The sequence below is a fragment of the Pseudorca crassidens genome, chromosome 3 (genome assembly GCF_039906515.1).
Source record: "Pseudorca crassidens isolate mPseCra1 chromosome 3, mPseCra1.hap1, whole genome shotgun sequence".
Classification (NCBI taxonomy): Eukaryota; Metazoa; Chordata; class Mammalia; order Artiodactyla; family Delphinidae; genus Pseudorca; species Pseudorca crassidens.
The window spans coordinates 154,688,128-154,706,489 of NC_090298.1; the positions used below are offsets into that span (position 1 = coordinate 154,688,128).

An 18,362-nucleotide genomic window follows, 5' to 3' on the forward strand; every position below is an offset into this window, starting at 1 on the left:
TTTCTTTCTTTTTTTTAAATTAGTTTTTATTGGAGTATAGTTGATTTACAATGTTGTGTTAGTTTCAGGTGTACAGCAAAGTGAATCAGTTACACATATACATATATCCACTCGTTTTTAGATTCTATTCCCATGTAGTTCATTACAGATTACTGAGTTCCCTATGCTATATAGTAGGTTCTTATTAGTTATCTATTTTATATATAGTAGTATGTGCTTGTTTGTTTTTGATGTTTCTTCAAAAAGAAGTTGTCACTTTTCTTCTATAGTCTTTGTCTGAGATGTCTAGGAAAATTTAAATTTCTATCTCTCAAGCTAACTTGAAAATCATCTTTCTTCATTTTGAACTTATCAGTGCCCTGTCTACCCCCAGATCTGAATGCTGTTTATACATTCTTTATTTTTACAGTATTTAGTAAAAGTATCATTTATATCCTTCTGGTTATTGAAATGGGCTGATGCTTTCTCCTCATGTAGTAGACTTGCTTTTATCTAACACACATCACAAAAGGTTTTAACATACCTCCTATATCAGGTCGAAGTTTATTATCATATCCTTCCAGGAGGTTGTTTAAGATGACAGTGACATCACCCTCCGGAACCTTTGGAGTCAAGACCCATGTTTTGTTAGAAGCATAATCTTCATAGTCATCATCAGATTTTTGGCTAGTGAGGCTAAGAAAACAAAATATTGGTCAAGAAACATACAGACTCCATCCAAGTTGACTTTTACTCACAGACCACTGGTAGGAAAGGAGAAATGAAACAGGATGACAGGAATGCGTTACACTGGATTACAGTGAAGATTCTCAGCTGAGGGTTAGTCTAGCTAATTAAATTTCAAAGATGTAGATTAAAACCTATTAAAGTATACTCTTCAGTTTTCCAGAATGCTCTGTCCTCCCATCTATAAGTATACCATGTTTTACCAGTTACTTTTGCCTTTCCCATAGTTGATGTTCTTCCTGTCCACCTGCCCAACTTTACAAAGGACTTATAAAAAAACAAACAAACACGGGCTTCCCTGGTGGCGCAGTGGTTGGGAATCTGCCTACTAATGCAGGGGACACGGGTTCGAGCCCTGGTCTGGGAAGATCCCACATGCCGCGGAGCAACTAGGCCCGTGAGCCACATCTACTGAGCCTGCGCGTCTGGAGCCTGTGCTCCGCAACAAGAGAGGCCCGTCCACTGCGATGAAGAGTGGCCCCCGCTTGCCACAACTAGAGAAAGCACTCGCACAGAAACGAAGACCCAACACAGCCAAAAATAAAAATAAATAAATTAAAAGAAGGCTCAACATTAAAAAAAAACAACAACTCTGGCCTGAATCATGAAAAAAAAAAAAAAAGACCACAACTATTTTTGTGAAAGCAATGCTTAAATGATCATAATGTAGTCTAGGAGTTCAGGCATAATGTCTACTTCTTCCTCCTTTGAGAAGTTAACTTGCTCCAACCTATTAATGAAAGTAAGAGACTGGTAATTAGATTCACTCCCACAAACTGCCAGACAAGTCTCTCCTCCCTCAACTGAACTACTAAGGAGAGGCTCAGTCTTGCTGCCTTTCCTTCCTCCAGGGTGTGTGTACGTGTTTTTTTTTTTTTTTTTCCCCCTCACTTGCACTGAAAGCAAGGGCGGTTCATTTATCTTTGATTGTTAAGAACCTGGTACTATGAAGAAAGATGTAACTGTAGACTTTAAACCACTCTTTATTACAGCAAAAGCTCCTGAGCTAGAAACTCACACTAATGGTTAATGTAGTACAATCATAGAAGTGAAATGACCTATTTTGAATAATCAAAAAGTGACATAATAATCTATGATTCAGTTTTCTATGCCAAAACCTGTCAGAAAAGCCACAATGGGACCAGAAACGAAGGCTGATTTTGGAAGGATACTGGAATTCCTATAGTTTGCTTCTCCCCTGCCCCAAACTCCATCCTCCTCCCCTCCACAAACAAAATGATTTTATTTGCCAGATCTAGGGGCAATGTAAAACCTTGCAAAAGCTGCCATTTTAATTTTTATCAATATTCAGTAAATACTGGTTACTTTTGTTGCTTATGGTGAAATAAAAAAATACAAAATAAAGTTTCTCATCCCATTTCTCATCTTCAGTTTATTTTCTTGAAGATATGGTAAGAAAGAATCTTGTCAGAAATCAAATCACTGCCACAGTACCCCAAACATGTATCATATTCTCAAACCATATATTACACTCAATTATACTCATTTGTCAAGATAGATAAATATATACATATATAACATATGTATATGTATAGATAAATAGATAGATGACTAAATATGGTAGGAGAAAGCTGATTATGTGATTAATCTGGTTTGAGAATGAGGATGGGAGATGAAATTTTAAAAGTAATCACTGGCATGAATCAACTTAGTAAGCAAGTAATCTTTTTATTCCTTTAAAGCTTTATGAATAGGAAACATAAAAACTGAATCACACATTTGCATAAAACCTGACATAGCCAGTCTTATATCTTGCACTTCAGTTAACATAAGAACTTTAAACAAAATTTGAATTTCATAGAGCACCCCTAGAGGGTATGTATGATGGGCTGGACAAAGCTTCAACCACCTCTCAAAGAGAATTACTTCAATGCAGGCAGAGAGCAGTTGTCTGATACGAAAATTCCTCTTAAGCCTCAATTCATTATTTCTCTAGAGCACTGATGAACTCTGTGTAATAGAGTTCTAATCCTATGACCTAAATCTTACTGCTTCTTCCTCCTTTGAGAAGTTAGCTTGCTCCAACCTATTAATGAAAGTAAGAGACTGATAATTAGATTCACTCCCACAAACTGCCAGACTGGCATGAATCAACTTAGTAAGCAAGTAATCAATTCATCATTTCTCTGGAGCACTGATGAACTCTGTGTAATAGAGTTCTAATCCTATGACCTAAATCTTACTAGTTTAAGAAGAAAAAAAAAGTTATCTGACAAAGGAATTTTCAAATCCCCCTGACAACTCATTGAGAAAAGAACGTAGTTGGCCCACTGGATGTTGGATGTCATCATTATGAAATTTTATCGCTATTTAATTTGTTCAGGCAAAAGTGCCTTTTCAAAAAAATCTCAACTTCTTCCTTCCTTTCTCTCCGTCTCTGTCCTTCCCCTTCCCCCTTCCCTCGATAAAAGCATCCTGTTAAAGTTTCTTCAAGGAAAGGGAATATATATTAAACAGTTTGGTATGCTTGTTCATTGCACTTCCTCATACTAACAAATAAATAATCCAGGTGTGATGGTGCCATGTTACCATTATTACTATTTTCTGGCAGACCAGGAGGGAAAATACATTAAGTGAAAAGAAAAGGGATACTTCTGGGACTTCCCTGTTGGTGCAGTGAATAAGACTCCATGCTCCCAGTGCAGGGGACCCGGGTTTGATCCCTGGTCAGGGAACTAGATCCCACATGCTTGCTGCAACTAAGAGTTTGCATGTCACAACTAAGGAGCCCACATGCCACAACTAAGGCGCTGGCAAGCTGCAACTAATTTCCTACTTTAGTTCTTCTGACTCTGAATCTCTCTGTTGTAAATTAGATTTTTAATTTTCATCTTTACATTTTTATGCATGATTTGAATTTATGCATGATTACAAACATGTAATGAGTTCATGTTTATAATCAGAAACAAAAATCAATTTTATTTAAGAATAAAGAAGCTTTTAAAAACAAACAAATACTGAAGAGATGTACAGTGAGAGGTTGCTCACAATTAGATTTTACTTGAATTTTGGTACATATTTTGGATATTTGTCACTGTGAAGATTAATCATGCAGTTTATACAATTTTAATCCAGGTATTTCATATTTTCACGGATTCAATAAGCTATGAGTTTTGTAGGAAGAAAAATCTAGTCACTGTACTCTCCTAGGGTAGTAAAACAACAAACATCTGGGTGAGAAACAAAAACATTTGTCTTTTCATTTGGGTATCTTCAAATCCATTGGTGTTTGGTATCATAAACACAGAATATATATTTTTCTTTCTCTGCCTACCATCTTTTCTTCTCTCCAACTCCTAAACCAATATTGGGCATGGCTTATTCCTTCTAAGTTTTCAATTTTCAACACAAGAATCACCTTCTGAATAGGAGTAGAGGTCATTCCTGTTCTATCTACCTTTGTCACCCACCTGACCCTTTATATGTTCTAGCCAGTCCTTTGACTGATTCATAGCATTTGTTACAATGTATGTTTACTGACTTGCTTATTGTTTGTTTCCATTACTAAACTATAAATTCCATGAATGCATGGAATTTACAATTAAAATTTGTGAAAAGAATCTTTTTTTTTTTTGCTAACTACTTTTCCTAAGATAAATAATATTACCAACAACGGCTATTGTTAAATATTTACCATGTTCTACAGATAACTTTAAGGACTTCACATACATTCTCCCACTTAATCTTTAAAACACTGATATTCCTACAATTATTTCCACTTCGCAAATGAAGAAAAACGATGATATTTACCAATAGTCATTTTAGTTTGCCAAAACCAAAATGTTTAACCATTATGCTGCTAGGCTTTGAAAAAAGAAATGGGACAAAAGAATCTGTGACTGTACATTCATCAAAAAAATAAGATCATCTAAACCAAATGGCTGCTCAAGCTCATTTTCCCTTAGGACAATAAATTAGTTTATGCCTGAGTTCAATAAAAGTAAGGCACCTTCAGCACAAAGTTAATAACATTCAAATTTCATAAACTTGCCACTGCAGATACCAATGATTTGATCTCCCCACACTGAGGAATAGAAGCAGAGCTTGTAATTTAACTTAATGGATGTGTTCAGCTGCCTCACTTAAACTCTTTCAAGACTTGGAAAGCAATGCACACTGCAAGGGTAAGGCATAAGCTAGTTCATTTCAAAGAATGTCTTCCAGGCACAGCAAAAGGTGGACTTTGGTATAAAGTATAGGAACAGCTATGCTAGGTGAGTATATATCCTCGGAGGGCACAGGGGACTTACAATCTGATCATGGGAGGAGGAGACTTCCTCTGTACTGTCCTGGAGGACCAGGGATTCCTGAGAAACACTGTGGTTCAGTGAGTAGGAGCACTGGGGCACAAGTTACTCTTTCATACACAGCCTTTAGTGGCCTATGGGATTCTATTATCCCCTATTAAGGACATGTAAGAACCTGTGCAGAACTTGTTGGGAAGGGTGCTCTACACACAGGTGAGTATGTCAGTGTGTACATGCACAGAGGGTAGAGGGCAGGGGGGGTAAATTCTAACTATCGATTCTGGGTGAATTATTCTGCCTACAATGATCCCCTTAGCTCACACCTCGTTCAATTTTTTTTTTTTTTTTTTTTTTTTTTTTTTTTTGCGTTACGCGGGCCTCTCACTGTTCCAGCCTCTCCCATTGCGGAGCACAGGCTCCAGACGCGCAGGCCCAGTGGCCACGGCCCACAGGCCCAGCCGCCCCGCGGCACGAGGGATCCTCCCAGACTGGGGCACGAACCCGTGTCCCCTACATCGGCAGGCGGACTCCCAACCACTGCGCCACCAGGGAAGCCCCCTCGTTCAATTTTTTGATAATTAGGTCAACAGCTGTTGGTAAGTGTGTTTATTTGACTGAGTCAATTATCAGATTATATATTCCTATGTATGAAATGCAAACAGTTTATTAGCAATCGCCAATGACCCGTATCAAATCAATTTCTCTGGGGGTTTATTAGCTAAGATGAATTTTTTTTCAAGTATCAAAACATTCAAACTAAATTGGGAGGGATATATAACTTTAAAGCTTAATGTAGGATAAGCCTCATGGTGCTTTGATTCAGCTTCTCAACTATGTATTTAAAAACTCAGACTCTTGGGCTTCCCTGGTGGCGCAGTGGTTGAGAGTCCGCCTGCCGATGCAGGGGACGCGGGTTCGTGCCCTGTTCCGCGAGGATCCCACATGCCGCGGAGCGGCTGGGCCTGTGAGCCATGGCCGTTGGGCCTGCCAGTCCGGAGCCTGTGCTCCGCAGCGGGAGAGACCACAACAGTGAGAGGCCCACGTACAGCAAAAAAAAAAAAAAAAAAAAAAAAAAAAAAACCTCAGACTCTTTCTGTCTCACCCTTCTGTCCACCATGCTATCACCCTCAACCCAAAGATGGCTTGAATGTACAGTCACAAGATGCTAGCAACGACTCCTTACCTCTATGCTTCCTTGTTTATATCCATGAAAACAGAGATAAACTCTTCCAATTTACTTTTCTAAAAGTCCCCAGAGGGTCTCATTTTGTGAATCACTGGCCTGAATACATATGAATTCATACATATGAAGCCATGTCTATAGCTAGAGGGTGGGACTCTGTTCGTTATTTTAGTATAATTATATATCCTACCACTAGTGTCAAAGATGAAATCGACATCCCCAAAAGCATGTGGACTTCACAGAGAGCAAATGAAAACTGGGATATTCACAGGAGGGAAAATGTGGAGAAGAGAACCACAGCAGTCACTAGGAACAGAGGGTGTAAATAGGAAAAAAAATATCAGGTCATGTTCTAGGCATATCATTGAAGTCCATTTTCCTACAGTTAGTGCCCTCACTGCATTTGCTGTTGCTGTTGTTGTGTATTTGTTTTAACTCACTCATAAATAAAAGTGGGAGAATGTGGAGTGGCTAGCATTCATACACTGCTGGAAGGAAAACATTTTGGCATTATATTCTAATGATGAACACCTGTGTATCCTGTTAACCAGCAAGTGCATCCCTAGATTTATTCCGAAAAGAAATGCACGCACACATCTACCCCAAGACGTGTACAAGAATGTTCACAGTTGCATTATTGGTAATACAAATCTATATAACCTAAATCAATAGTAGAATGAATAAATAAATTATGGCATATTTACATAATGAAACACTATACAACAATACCAACTAGTGAACTACCACTACGTGCAGCAACATAAATCTGAAAAATAAGCATTTGAGCAAAAGATGCAACACATACACCCAAGACACACACACATACGCTGTGTTTCTGTTTGTATAAAATTTAGTATCAGGTAAAATTCAACTATGGAGGTCAAAGTCAGAACAGTGATTACTTTGAGGGAGAAGAAAGTAGATAGAAATCAGCAGGGAGTTGAGGATGTCTTCTGGGGTGTTGGCAATATTTATTTCCAGAAAGGGTGGGTGGTAACATGGGTTTTTATTTCAATTAATGACGATGCACTGGTCCGTATTTATGTACTTACGTACTTTGTATACATTTTATTTCACAATAACAACAAAAAGAGTGTTTAAAATTTTGGTTTAGACTTGAATGTTAATAGCAAAATAATAGGCAAGAAATATCTGTCTTCAACAAGAAATATCTGTCTTCAACAGTGTTGTTTCCCAAAACTTTGCAAGTGTCTGGTGCTTGACAAAACACCCAATGAATACTTTTTCAAAATACTGAATGAATCAGTGAGAGTATAGATTATTTTTAAAGGTTCAATATTTGTGAAAATTAACTTGGTAAAACTCACTCTTTACAAATGTGCGTATGTCACAGTTATAGGTAATATTAAAATGAACTGCCTATATAAAATGCCATCCAGCAATTGTCATCACTCTCGTCATTAAATGCTATTGATTCCTTGCATATGAAAACTCAAATAACATATATTGAAAATATTGATATTTAGGGAGGTTAAAAAGGAAATAAGGCCAAGGTTAACCCAAGAAAGCAATTCTAAAGTCATGTTAACTGTCTATGGCTGTCAGAATAAAAATAAAAGTGTTGTTGCTAAATTGTGGTAAGAAAGACATATCAATGGATACAGGAATTCTTATGTCATAAATAATAATACATTTTGGTAATGACAATAATGATTGTTAAACTGACACATTCTTAATTTATTCCTTTACTTATAAAGCACTTTTATGTGATAATTTACAAAATGATAAAAAATAATAATCTCAGAGAGCGGCCAAGATGGCAGAGTAGAAATACCCTGGGCTCACCTCCTCTCACGAGCACACCAAAATCATAACTATCTGCAGAACAACCATCGATGAAAAAGACTGGAACCTACCAGAAAAGACCTTCTCCAACTAAAGACATAAAGAAGGAACCACAATGAGACAGGTCGGGGGGAGGACTCGCAATACAATCAAATCATATATCCCCTAGTTGGAGAAAAATTATATTGCAGAGGTTCTTCCACAGAAGTGAGAGTTCTGAGCCCCACGTCAGGCTCCCCAGCCCAGGGGTCTGGTAGCTGGAAGATGAGCCCCTGGAGCATTTGGCTTTGAAAGCCAGCAGGGCTTTGCAGGAGCCCCACAAGACTGGAGGAAACAGAGACTTTACTCTTAAAGGTGCACGCTAAACCTGATGCACACTGAGACCCAGGACAAAAGCAGTAATTTGAGAGCACTGTGGGCCAGACCTAACCTGCTGGTCTTGGAAAGTCTCCTGGGGGGAAGGGGGTGCTGTGGCTCACCCTGGGGACATAGACACTGACATCAGATGTATTGGGGAACACAGCAGCTGCCACAGCTCGTTGGCACCAAGACCTGGCCCTACCCAGGAACCTATAAGTGCCAGTGCTGTAACGCCTCAGGCCAAACAACTAACTGGGTGGGAACACAGCCCCACCAGTGGCAGACAGGCTACCTAAAGACTAAAGAGCCCACATCCACCTCTAGACACGCCCGCTAGACATGGGCACAGGTCACTAGAGGGCCAAGACCCAGCTCTACCCACCAGTGGGCAGGCACTGGCACCTCCTGCCAGGAAGCCTGCACAAGCCTCTAGATCAACCTTACCTGCCAGGGGGCAGACACCAGAAGTACGAAAATTATGATCCTACAATACAGTTCAGACCCTACCCTGGGACCAGCTGGGCCCTGGCTCTGCCCACTAGCAGGCCAACGCAACCTTCAGGACACCCCAGCGGTGTGTGTCAGAAACCGCACCTACTACCAAAGATCTGAAATGAGCTCTGGGACCCCTGGGCCCTGCAGCCAGATTCCAGGAACCAGCTCTGCCTGCCAGAAGTCCAGCACTAACCCCAGGACCTGGCTTCACCTGCCAGTGGGTAGGCAATGGCCCCAGAATCTCTGACACCCTGACTCTGCCTACCAGTGAGCCAGCACTAGCCCTGTGGCCCCCTAGGGTTCCTCAATCAGCCACCACATGACCAGGCCCCACTAAACAGCAGCCGGCAGCATCCACGCAAGGCAGGGCCTGGCAACCAACCAGACTAGGGACCAACCAAGCCTACAAGACAGCCCACATAGTCAGCCTGCCACAGGAGAAGGACCCAAGCAGCCCTCTTAGGGGGAACCACCAGAGCGTATAGTTTGGGTGCTGAGAGGGGAGTGTACTGCTAGGACTCATAGGACGCCTCCTACAGAAACATAACTAATCTACCACAGACATAAAAATGCAAATAGCAGCTTAGACAAAATGAGACATCAGAGGAACATATTCCAGATGAAGGAATAAGACAAAACCCCAGAAGAAGAAGCGAAGTGGAGATAGGCAGTCTACCTGAGAAAGTGTTCAGAGTAATGATCTAAAGATGATCAAAGACAGGTTCCAAAAAATTACACACATTCAAGTTACCAATTCTCAACCTGTCTAAAAACCAAATACCCCTTCAAATAGATACAGTCCACCCTATTCTATTTAAATATTTTTGTTTTATTTTATAGAAATTATTTTGCTGAATTCACAAACAGAATTTGATTTAAGAAGAACTTTTTGTCCTGTGGTGTGTTTTGGTTACTTTTTTTTTTCTCCTTTTAAGGACTACATATTAAAGTTAATTCTGTGCATAGCATGCCTAGATACTGAATTCAGGAGTTCAGTCACATTGAGTTTTTGTGCACAGAGAGATTTGACCTTTGGCCCTTTACTAAAGATTTAGGGAAAAACAGGATTGTTAACACTGTAAAAGTTTCCTAACATAATCAATCTTGTACTTTTTGTATGTTTTTTATATACATGTATATTTAATAAGCACAAGCTTGGTTGTATTTTTTACAGTTCAGTTAATAGGAAAATGTTTTGTTAAAAAGGCTACAGTTGGAATTGAACAAAGCAGAAACGAAACTGAGAACTGTGTTATTTTGTGATTAAAAGGAGCAGGTATCTAAAGAAAAAAAAAAAAAGATGATCAAAGAACTCAGGAAGAGAATGGATGCATAGAGCGGGAAGTTAGCTTTTAACAAAGAGTTAGAAAATATGCAGAACAGACAGAGATGAAGACTACAATAACTGAAATGAAAAATACACTAGAAGGAAAAATAATATTCTCAATTTTTTGCTTGTGTACACTCTGCCACAGGTAGGAAGTGGTAAAGTGTACATGGCTTCAAAATCTGAATTATCCTGGGGAAACTGAGACAACTTATCTTGTACACTGTACACCCAAGTAGAATTTTTAGAAGGCAGTTACCTGAATTGGGGCCCCAAGTATGTTGGTCTCATGCAGTAATTTTTTTTTCTACAAGATAACAGAACTTAGATACTGTACTTGCATTGTTGTTGAACTATTACAACACGGTGACAAACTAGCCAGCACAGCTTTTGGGGCTGCTCTCTCTCACTCTAGAAACACAAATGAAGTTTGCATATCTTACTATCTATCTATCTATCTACTTATTTATTTATGGCTGTGTTGGGTCTTCGGTGCTGAGTGCTGGCTTTCTCTAGTTGCGGCGAGCAGGGCTACACTTTGTTGCAATGCGCAGGCCTCTCATTATGGTGGCTTTTTTTGTTGCCTTCATGGGCTCTAGGTGCACGGGCTTCAGTAGTTGTGGCACATGGGCTCAGTAGTTCTGGCTCGTGGGCTCTAGAGCGCAGGCTCTGTAGCTGTGGCGCACGGGCTTAGCTGCTCCGCGGCATGTGGGATCTTTCCGGACCAGGACTCAAACCTGTGTCTCCTGCATTGGCAGATGGATTCTTAACCACTAAGCCATCAGGGAAGCCCTCTTGCTACTTTCTGACTATTGACATCCAAGACCAATTTTAACCACAGAAGATATGCAAAACATAAAGCTACTGTCAGAGAAGAATATAATTATTTACCATCGAGAAATAGTTCAAAAAGGAAATACTTTGAATTTCTTCATTTATATGATTACTATCATTCACTAAGAATGTACAATGTCCAGCACACACTGAATGTCTGATGCTGGATACAGACCAGTTGTTCTTACCCTGGCTGCATGTTAAAATTACCTAGAGGGCTTTTAAAAAATAATAATAATAATACCAGGGCTTCCCTGGCGGCGCAGTGATCGAGAGTCCGCCTGCCGATGCAGGGGACACGGGTTCGTGCCCCGGTCCGGGAGGATCCCACGTGAGAGGCCCGCGTACCACAAAAAAAAAAAAAAAAAAAAAAAAAAATTCCAGTGCTGAAGGCTTACCTCTTAAGTTACTAATTTAATTAGACTAGGATTAGACCAAGCCATTGATATTCAGCTAAATCTAAGGTGTAGCCAGGATGAAGAGTTACTGCAAGAAAACATGACTCAGTTGCTTGAACTTTCTTTTCTGAATAAATAGCACGTTGGTAACTGCTCTCAAGTGAGTCAAATAAATGTCACTTACTATAGTGTTTCAAGGTATACTGGAAATTCAAATTAGCATCATTTGCAATTAAGAGCCTATGTCCTATTAAGATAACTTCATATCAGTGCTTCCCAAAGTCTGGGACACCTGATGCTAGTACCCAAGACAATTTTAAGTGTCACATATGCATAGCATTAAAACACATTGAAATTCATAATTAGAAAGTTTTTCTCTTTTAAATTTTCTTTCCGCTCATCCAATCATATTAAAGACAAAGTCTTAGTTACAACCATGTTCTCCAATTCGCTAACCTACTTTCTAAAGAAGAACAACAACAAACTTAGCACCTCTGGTAGACAATAATGTATAACTGAAACTTGATAACATTGTTCTGGCTTCACTGTATTTACTTTGCAGTTTTCTTCTGTTATGAAAAATGAAACTGATTTTCTGGGCTTAATTACTTTTAAGTTTATTAAATAAAATAATTAGATTTAAAAGACATTGGCTGGGACTTCCCTGGCAGTCCAGTGGTGAAGACTACTCCATGCTTCCACTGCAGGGGTCATGGGTTCGATCCCTGGCCAGGGAGCTAAGATCCCTAAGATCCCAGCCCACACATGCTGCATGGCACGGCCAAAAAAACTAATTAATTTTAAAAAAAAGACATTGGTTTATGAAAAATATTAAGTAAAAAAATAACCAAGTGTCACTTAGATGTGGCAAAAATCATGAAGGTGGTTGAATCTGGGGAACAATGCCTTGTGAATCTAGATTCCTCATTCCTTCAGTTAATCAGCCTGTATATGAGACTCTTGTTCAAGTACAGTTGCAGATGGAAAGATGTGCAAAGTACAATGCTGATATCAAAACACCTCTCATCTATTTGGAGAGACAAACAAATATCTGAATAGCTAGAAAAAAATGCAACACTTATTAACAGCACAAGGCAATAAGAAAAACATTGTCACACGGTAGAACGTGACTAATCTGTTTGCCAGCACCTCCAACTTGATATGAATGAAGGTTATTTCTATCAGCATGCCTCTGTAATCAGTTCCAAAACTCAACTTCTATGGTAAGACTAATATTTTTCTCTAGAGCATAAAATGTTTTGGGGAAATTATAAAACTTTTCATTCCTCTTCGAGCAAAATAGAAGGTAATATATATAAACATGCAAAATTGTCCACTTATTTACAAGGGAGCAACAGGTAGGTAAGAGAACAAATGTGTATTTTCTCATAGTCCATGAACAAGAGGTCGAACTGTTCCAAATTTAGTATAAAGGTCGTCGAGAGCCAGTTTATAAAAATGAAGCCTGATTATATTGCATGCAATATCAACATTTATTCAGATGTATATTCAAGTGTATCAAACTCAAGTGAACTTTAGATGTATTGAAAATTCATATCACTATAGTCTGTTCTATCATAGCAAGAAATGAAATATCCTGATTTTGCTAAAATATAGATGTTTGAAACTATGGAACAAATTTGGTCAGGTGGCTGACTGTATTTTCATTTTCATGTAGGAATTTTATCAATATGTGTCCATCTGAGTGACCATGATTCTGGGAATTTTTCTTTCTCTACATTTTTTCTTTTCTTTTCCCTTGTTTCTTTTCTAGAAGATCATGCTGTAGTCTTTAAGTTCAAGTCATACAAATTTGACATTTGTTCCTGTGGTGTGGCCACTTTTAGAAGATTATTCTTAAGTTTTCATTATTTGACTCTTCCTGGATAAAACATTTTCTGTAAGTCAGTGTGTTATCAATCACTTGAAAAAGTAAATCAAGTCTTCTGTTTCAGTTTTGTTGCTCTCATTTTTCTTCCTCCTCATTCCCTCTACCTTCATTATATCAATAGTCCATCTTTATCTCTACATAAATTTACATAACTAAGAATTATGAATACTCCAGATCATAGAAGTTGTGTATTTATTCACTCACTTGTGATTATTCACAGATATCTCCTATGAGCTAAACACCATTCTCAGCACTTGGAATTATTACTTTTTTTTCCTATGAAAATATGGTAGATGTTTTTTAAAAAGTTCTGTGCTGGCAGTGAGCATAAGTAAGTATTCTATGGATGTATTTTAGAAAGTCCAAAATTACTTTTGTTCTTAGAATTCTGGAACAATGTAAAAAAAAAAATCCCAATGGATTTGAAATTATCTTAACTTCACCCGAAGTTTAAGGGTGTTTTAAATCAGCATGCTGGTTTCATAAAAAAACTAAAAGTTTGTATAATAGAAAAAAGGTCAGTTTGTGTCATTCATATTTTTGCAAATTTAGATCCCTGTCACACGATAGCTTAAATGCTTTAAATGATAAAGAATTCATATTACAAAGAAAATACCTTAAGGGAATAACAACTTACTGTCTTTTCTCAGTAGTATATTTTTACCTTTTTCAAGAGACTGCAAACCTATTGCACAAATTAAAAAAGGAGCTCCCACAGAATCCATGCTTCTCCCTGCATCTTCCCTATCATTATTCTTTCCACTCTTTCCAATATCCTCAGGTACATGATCACAAGTAATATCAAAGCAGATCTCATAACCATTAAGAAACTTCTGATTGGGCTTCCCTGGTGGCGCAGTGGTTGAGAGTCCACCTGCCGATGCAAGGGACATGGGTTCGTGCCCCGGTCTGGGAAGATCCCACATGCCGTGGAGCGGCTGGGCCCGTGAGCCATGGCCGCTGGGCTTGCACGTCCGGAGCCTGTGCTCCGCAACGGGAGAGGCCACAACAGTGAGAGGCCCGCGTACCGCAAAAAAAAAAAAAAAAGAATAAAACTGATGGTATTATATGAAGTATTTCCCAGAATTCAAAATATTCACTATGGCCTCAAAGTTGTACCACAGGAAGCAGCTTTCTGACTCCCAAATCCTATATCCTGACTTTTTCATCCATGATCACTGTCCTCCAGCCATGTGGGCTAATTTTAGTTCCTAAACCACACCAAGTTTTTTCTCCATTCAGGGCCCTTGCAATCTGCTGTTACCTATAATGAGAGAGGTCTTCCCTTCAATCTTTTCATGGCTGAATTTTTTTAATACTCTTATAATCTCAACTTCTTATCCATTACTCAGAGTGGCCTTTCCTGAGTATTCTATCTAAAACAATTTTTTCTTTTCTCCATCATAGCACACCTTTTAGTTATTCAACATTTACCACAATTTGAAATTTGTTTGTTTACTATCTGCCTGTCCCTAGACTGCAATGTCTAAGAGGATTAAGATGTCTGTATTTCTTCCTGTTTTATCTCCAGTCCCTAGTACAGTGCCAAACAAGTATTAGGAATGCAATACCTATTTATTTATGGCAGAAAGGCAGGAAGCCTTCATAGGAAATGTGTCTTCCTTCATAGGAAGGAGGAAATTTGTCTACTTTACATTTATTTTCATTCTGCATTTAACATAGTGCTTGAAAGCTCAACAAGAGTCAAATAATATCCCATGTTAGCCAGTTTCAAGGGGAAAATGGACAGAATCACATGGATATGTGGATTTAAAAAATGATTGAGTGTAAAATATCTATCTGGTTACACAAATTTACTTAGATCAGAGGCAATAAGTGAAACAAATCAATATATATGTAGGATATTGTCTATAAGAATATATATAAAAGTATGGTTATAATATATGATATATATAATGTAGTATTATGTTTTTAAAAGCATGTCTTTATTCTAAAATATACATTCCACAAGTACAAGGACTGTGTTTGCCTTGTTCAATGCTATAGCTTCTGCATGTTGCATAGTGCCAGGAACACAGTCACTGGGGATTAAACAAAATGTGATTCACAAGATAGCAATTCAGAAGGACACTACTGAGGTCACCTGAGTCAGAGTGTATAACTGTTATCTTGAAACTTCTGCTTTATGTACATCTTCATTTTTCTGAAATATTTCATTGATACTTAAACATCTATTAAGAATGTGCTTGGGAGATTACTTATAGTCTGAAGTCAAGGAGAAGGCAGGTGCCTAGAAGGGTGATTAATTGGAAAGGGCAGAAGAAAACCTCCAAGTGTGATGGAAACAAATATATATTGGAAACTAATATATGTATGTATATATACATATGGGTGGTGGTGATACTGGTGTACACATTTGGAAAAGATTTTATCTAACTCTACACTTAAACACTCAACAGTTATTGAATCTAAATTATGTCCTTATTTAGGAAAATATTTGTTAGGAAAAAAGTCTCTCTGCTATGTGGTGAATAAATCAGAAGGTAGCAAAGCTGGCATCAGAAAGGTACTTTAGGTGGCTGATGCAGTAACCTAGGTGACAGAGGATGTTGGATTTCACTCTATTATCAGATCCATAAGGCACACACAAAAAATGAAGACTCAGTTATGACCTTGAATAGAAAAATATCAGTTCTCTCTTTTTTGCATATAGTTAAAGAAGCTGTCTTCAGAAAGAAGTCCCATGTGTCACCACATATTTTATTGTTATTGGGACCTAATCCACACGTGTTAGGAATTTTATCAAGTTTTTAGTATTAATCTAAAATGAATGAACAGTATAGTCATTCCAGAAACTTATGGACCTTTATCCAATTTTCTCATCTTATACAAATTAAGACAGGGGACTAGAGAATTACTGAATTTTTATTAAGAAACCCCTCTCCTGTACTTTACCCAAATTTAGCGTTTAACAGGGGTGGAGAGACTATTTGTGTCTCTAGGAATATCCCCAGGAAATAAATAATGACCCTGAGGTAGTAACAAAAACAACATGTAAGAGAAGTTTACTATGTGCCATGTACTATGTATTATGTCAAGTGCTACTCAAAAGTAGCTTTTGAAGAGTTATTATCTTCCTTTTTTTATATGAAGATACTAAGGATGAATGCAGTTAATAAATTTACTGAGGGCCATCAAGTAGTAAATGTCAAGGGCAGAAATATGAATCCTGGTCAAGTATGGCTCCATAGCTTATGCTCTTAAGGACTACACGATTCTGTAGGATTTGTTTGTTTTTTTTTGTTTTGGTCACCAGCCATATATGCTGAACTTAGAGTGAGGTACTATGGAAAAGATTCTTTTTTCCCTTTTTTTAACATTTATTTATTTATTTATATTTTTTGGGCTGTGTTGGATCTTCATTGCTGAGCATGGGCTTTCTCTAGTTGCGGCGAGCGGGGGCTACTCTTCATTGCGGTGTGCAGGCTTCTCATTGTGGTGGCTTGTCTTTGTTGCATAGCACAGGCTCTAGGCCCATGTGCTTCAGTAGTTGCAGCACGTGGGCTCAATAGTTGTAGCTCGCGGGCTCTAGAGCACAGGCTCAGTAGTTGTGGCACATGGGCTTAGTTGCTCCGCGGCATGTGGGATATTCTCGGACCAGGGCTCGAACCCGTGTCCCCTGCATTGGCAGGCGGATTCTTAACCACTGTGCCACCAGGGAAGTACCTTTTTTTCCTTTTTTAAGAGAAGATAAATTTCAGGGAAAAGGAGATGCAGTTTTTATTATTTAATTAAACAGTAATTATTGAACATTTATTAGGAGCAAGACACTTCTCTAAAAGCCTGGAGTATAACAGTGGAAGAAACAGCATCTCTGCTCTCATTAATCCTGGATTCTAGCTGAACAAGACCGAAAATAATAAATCAGTAAGCTACATAATAAAAAATTTTCTACTTAATTACTGAACACTAAGGAAAAGTAAAACACAGAAGAGAATAAGTGGAATTGTGAGTATAGGGTTGAGGGACATTTGCAGTATTACATTGAGTAATCAGTGTAGGCACTGAGAAGGCAATATTTGAGCAAAGATTTGAAGAAGGTGAATTAACTAGTGGATATCAGGAAGAAATGAATTGCACGGGTAACGTAATATTAAATATACTTTCCCCACTGTTATCATAACTGATGTCCCAGCACTGAGAAAAATAAGTGAGAAGTGTTATATTCTCATTTAACACAAATGTGGTAGGCGGCCAAGAAGAGGCAGAACTTGCTAGAGAAGGCAAGAAACCAGTCCTGGGTTCTTTTTCCTTCACCCACTTTGGGGCTGTAAAATAGGAGTCTAAGGATTCAATAAGAAAGCAGTTCTTATGGAAAAAGTTTATTGGCCTAAGTGTAGAAAGAACGGTGCAGTTTCATATCCCCTCCTCACAGTGATACATGTTCCACCTCTACCTCAAGGCAACTAGAAAACAAAGTCAAGAAACCCACTCATTGATGTCTACCATTTAGGGGAGACTAACAGGGGTAATTGCTATCTCTACCCAAAACAGAAAACTTACATATCTGCTTCTTAATGCTGTTTGAACACAGGGTAGATAGAGAATTCTTAGCAAAATTTGGCCTGTGGTCTCTAATTTAAGCAGTCCAAATGACTAATGTAGCCTGATTTTTTCCTGGAAAAGTCTAAAGGTGATAGGCTAGCTTGAACAATCCCAATAGTGAATCTGAGTGAGAAAAGGACCTTCACTTTCTGAAGGCGACAAGCAATTTTCCTGAGTTTGTTTTTCATTCATTCATTCATCCTGAGCTAAATGGATGCCAGAAAAACAGTCTATTTGGCAAGAAAATGCTAGTAGAAGGTCAGGGTAGACGTGTCTTTAGAGTGGAGCTGAGGGCCTGTCATAAAACATCAAGCCCTCATACAGCATGACCCATGTCAGGGAACAGTGCAATTCTAAAGGTCCCCAGGAGGAGGAAGGAGGAAGAGGGTTAGCTCCACAGAATCCATCCAACCCCCCATGAAAGAATGACTAAACATTTAGGCGTTTTTCACCCAGAGAACAATAAGATCTTTCCGCAAAGGTAACTACCCTTCCTCCCTCCACTCTA

General features: G+C 38.6%; 1 protein-coding gene across 2 annotated transcripts in view; it reads right to left on the reverse strand.

Moving 5' to 3' along the window:
* The window catches only part of GABRG2 (gamma-aminobutyric acid type A receptor subunit gamma2), a 123,514-nt gene that overhangs the window by 94,118 nt on the left and 11,034 nt on the right, over positions 1 to 18,362 (reverse strand). For both annotated transcript variants that reach the window (XM_067732928.1, XM_067732927.1), the window contains exon 2: positions 524 to 675. In XM_067732928.1, the coding sequence (XP_067589029.1) occupies positions 524 to 675 (152 nt within the window). The remainder of the gene's footprint in view (positions 1 to 523; positions 676 to 18,362) is intronic.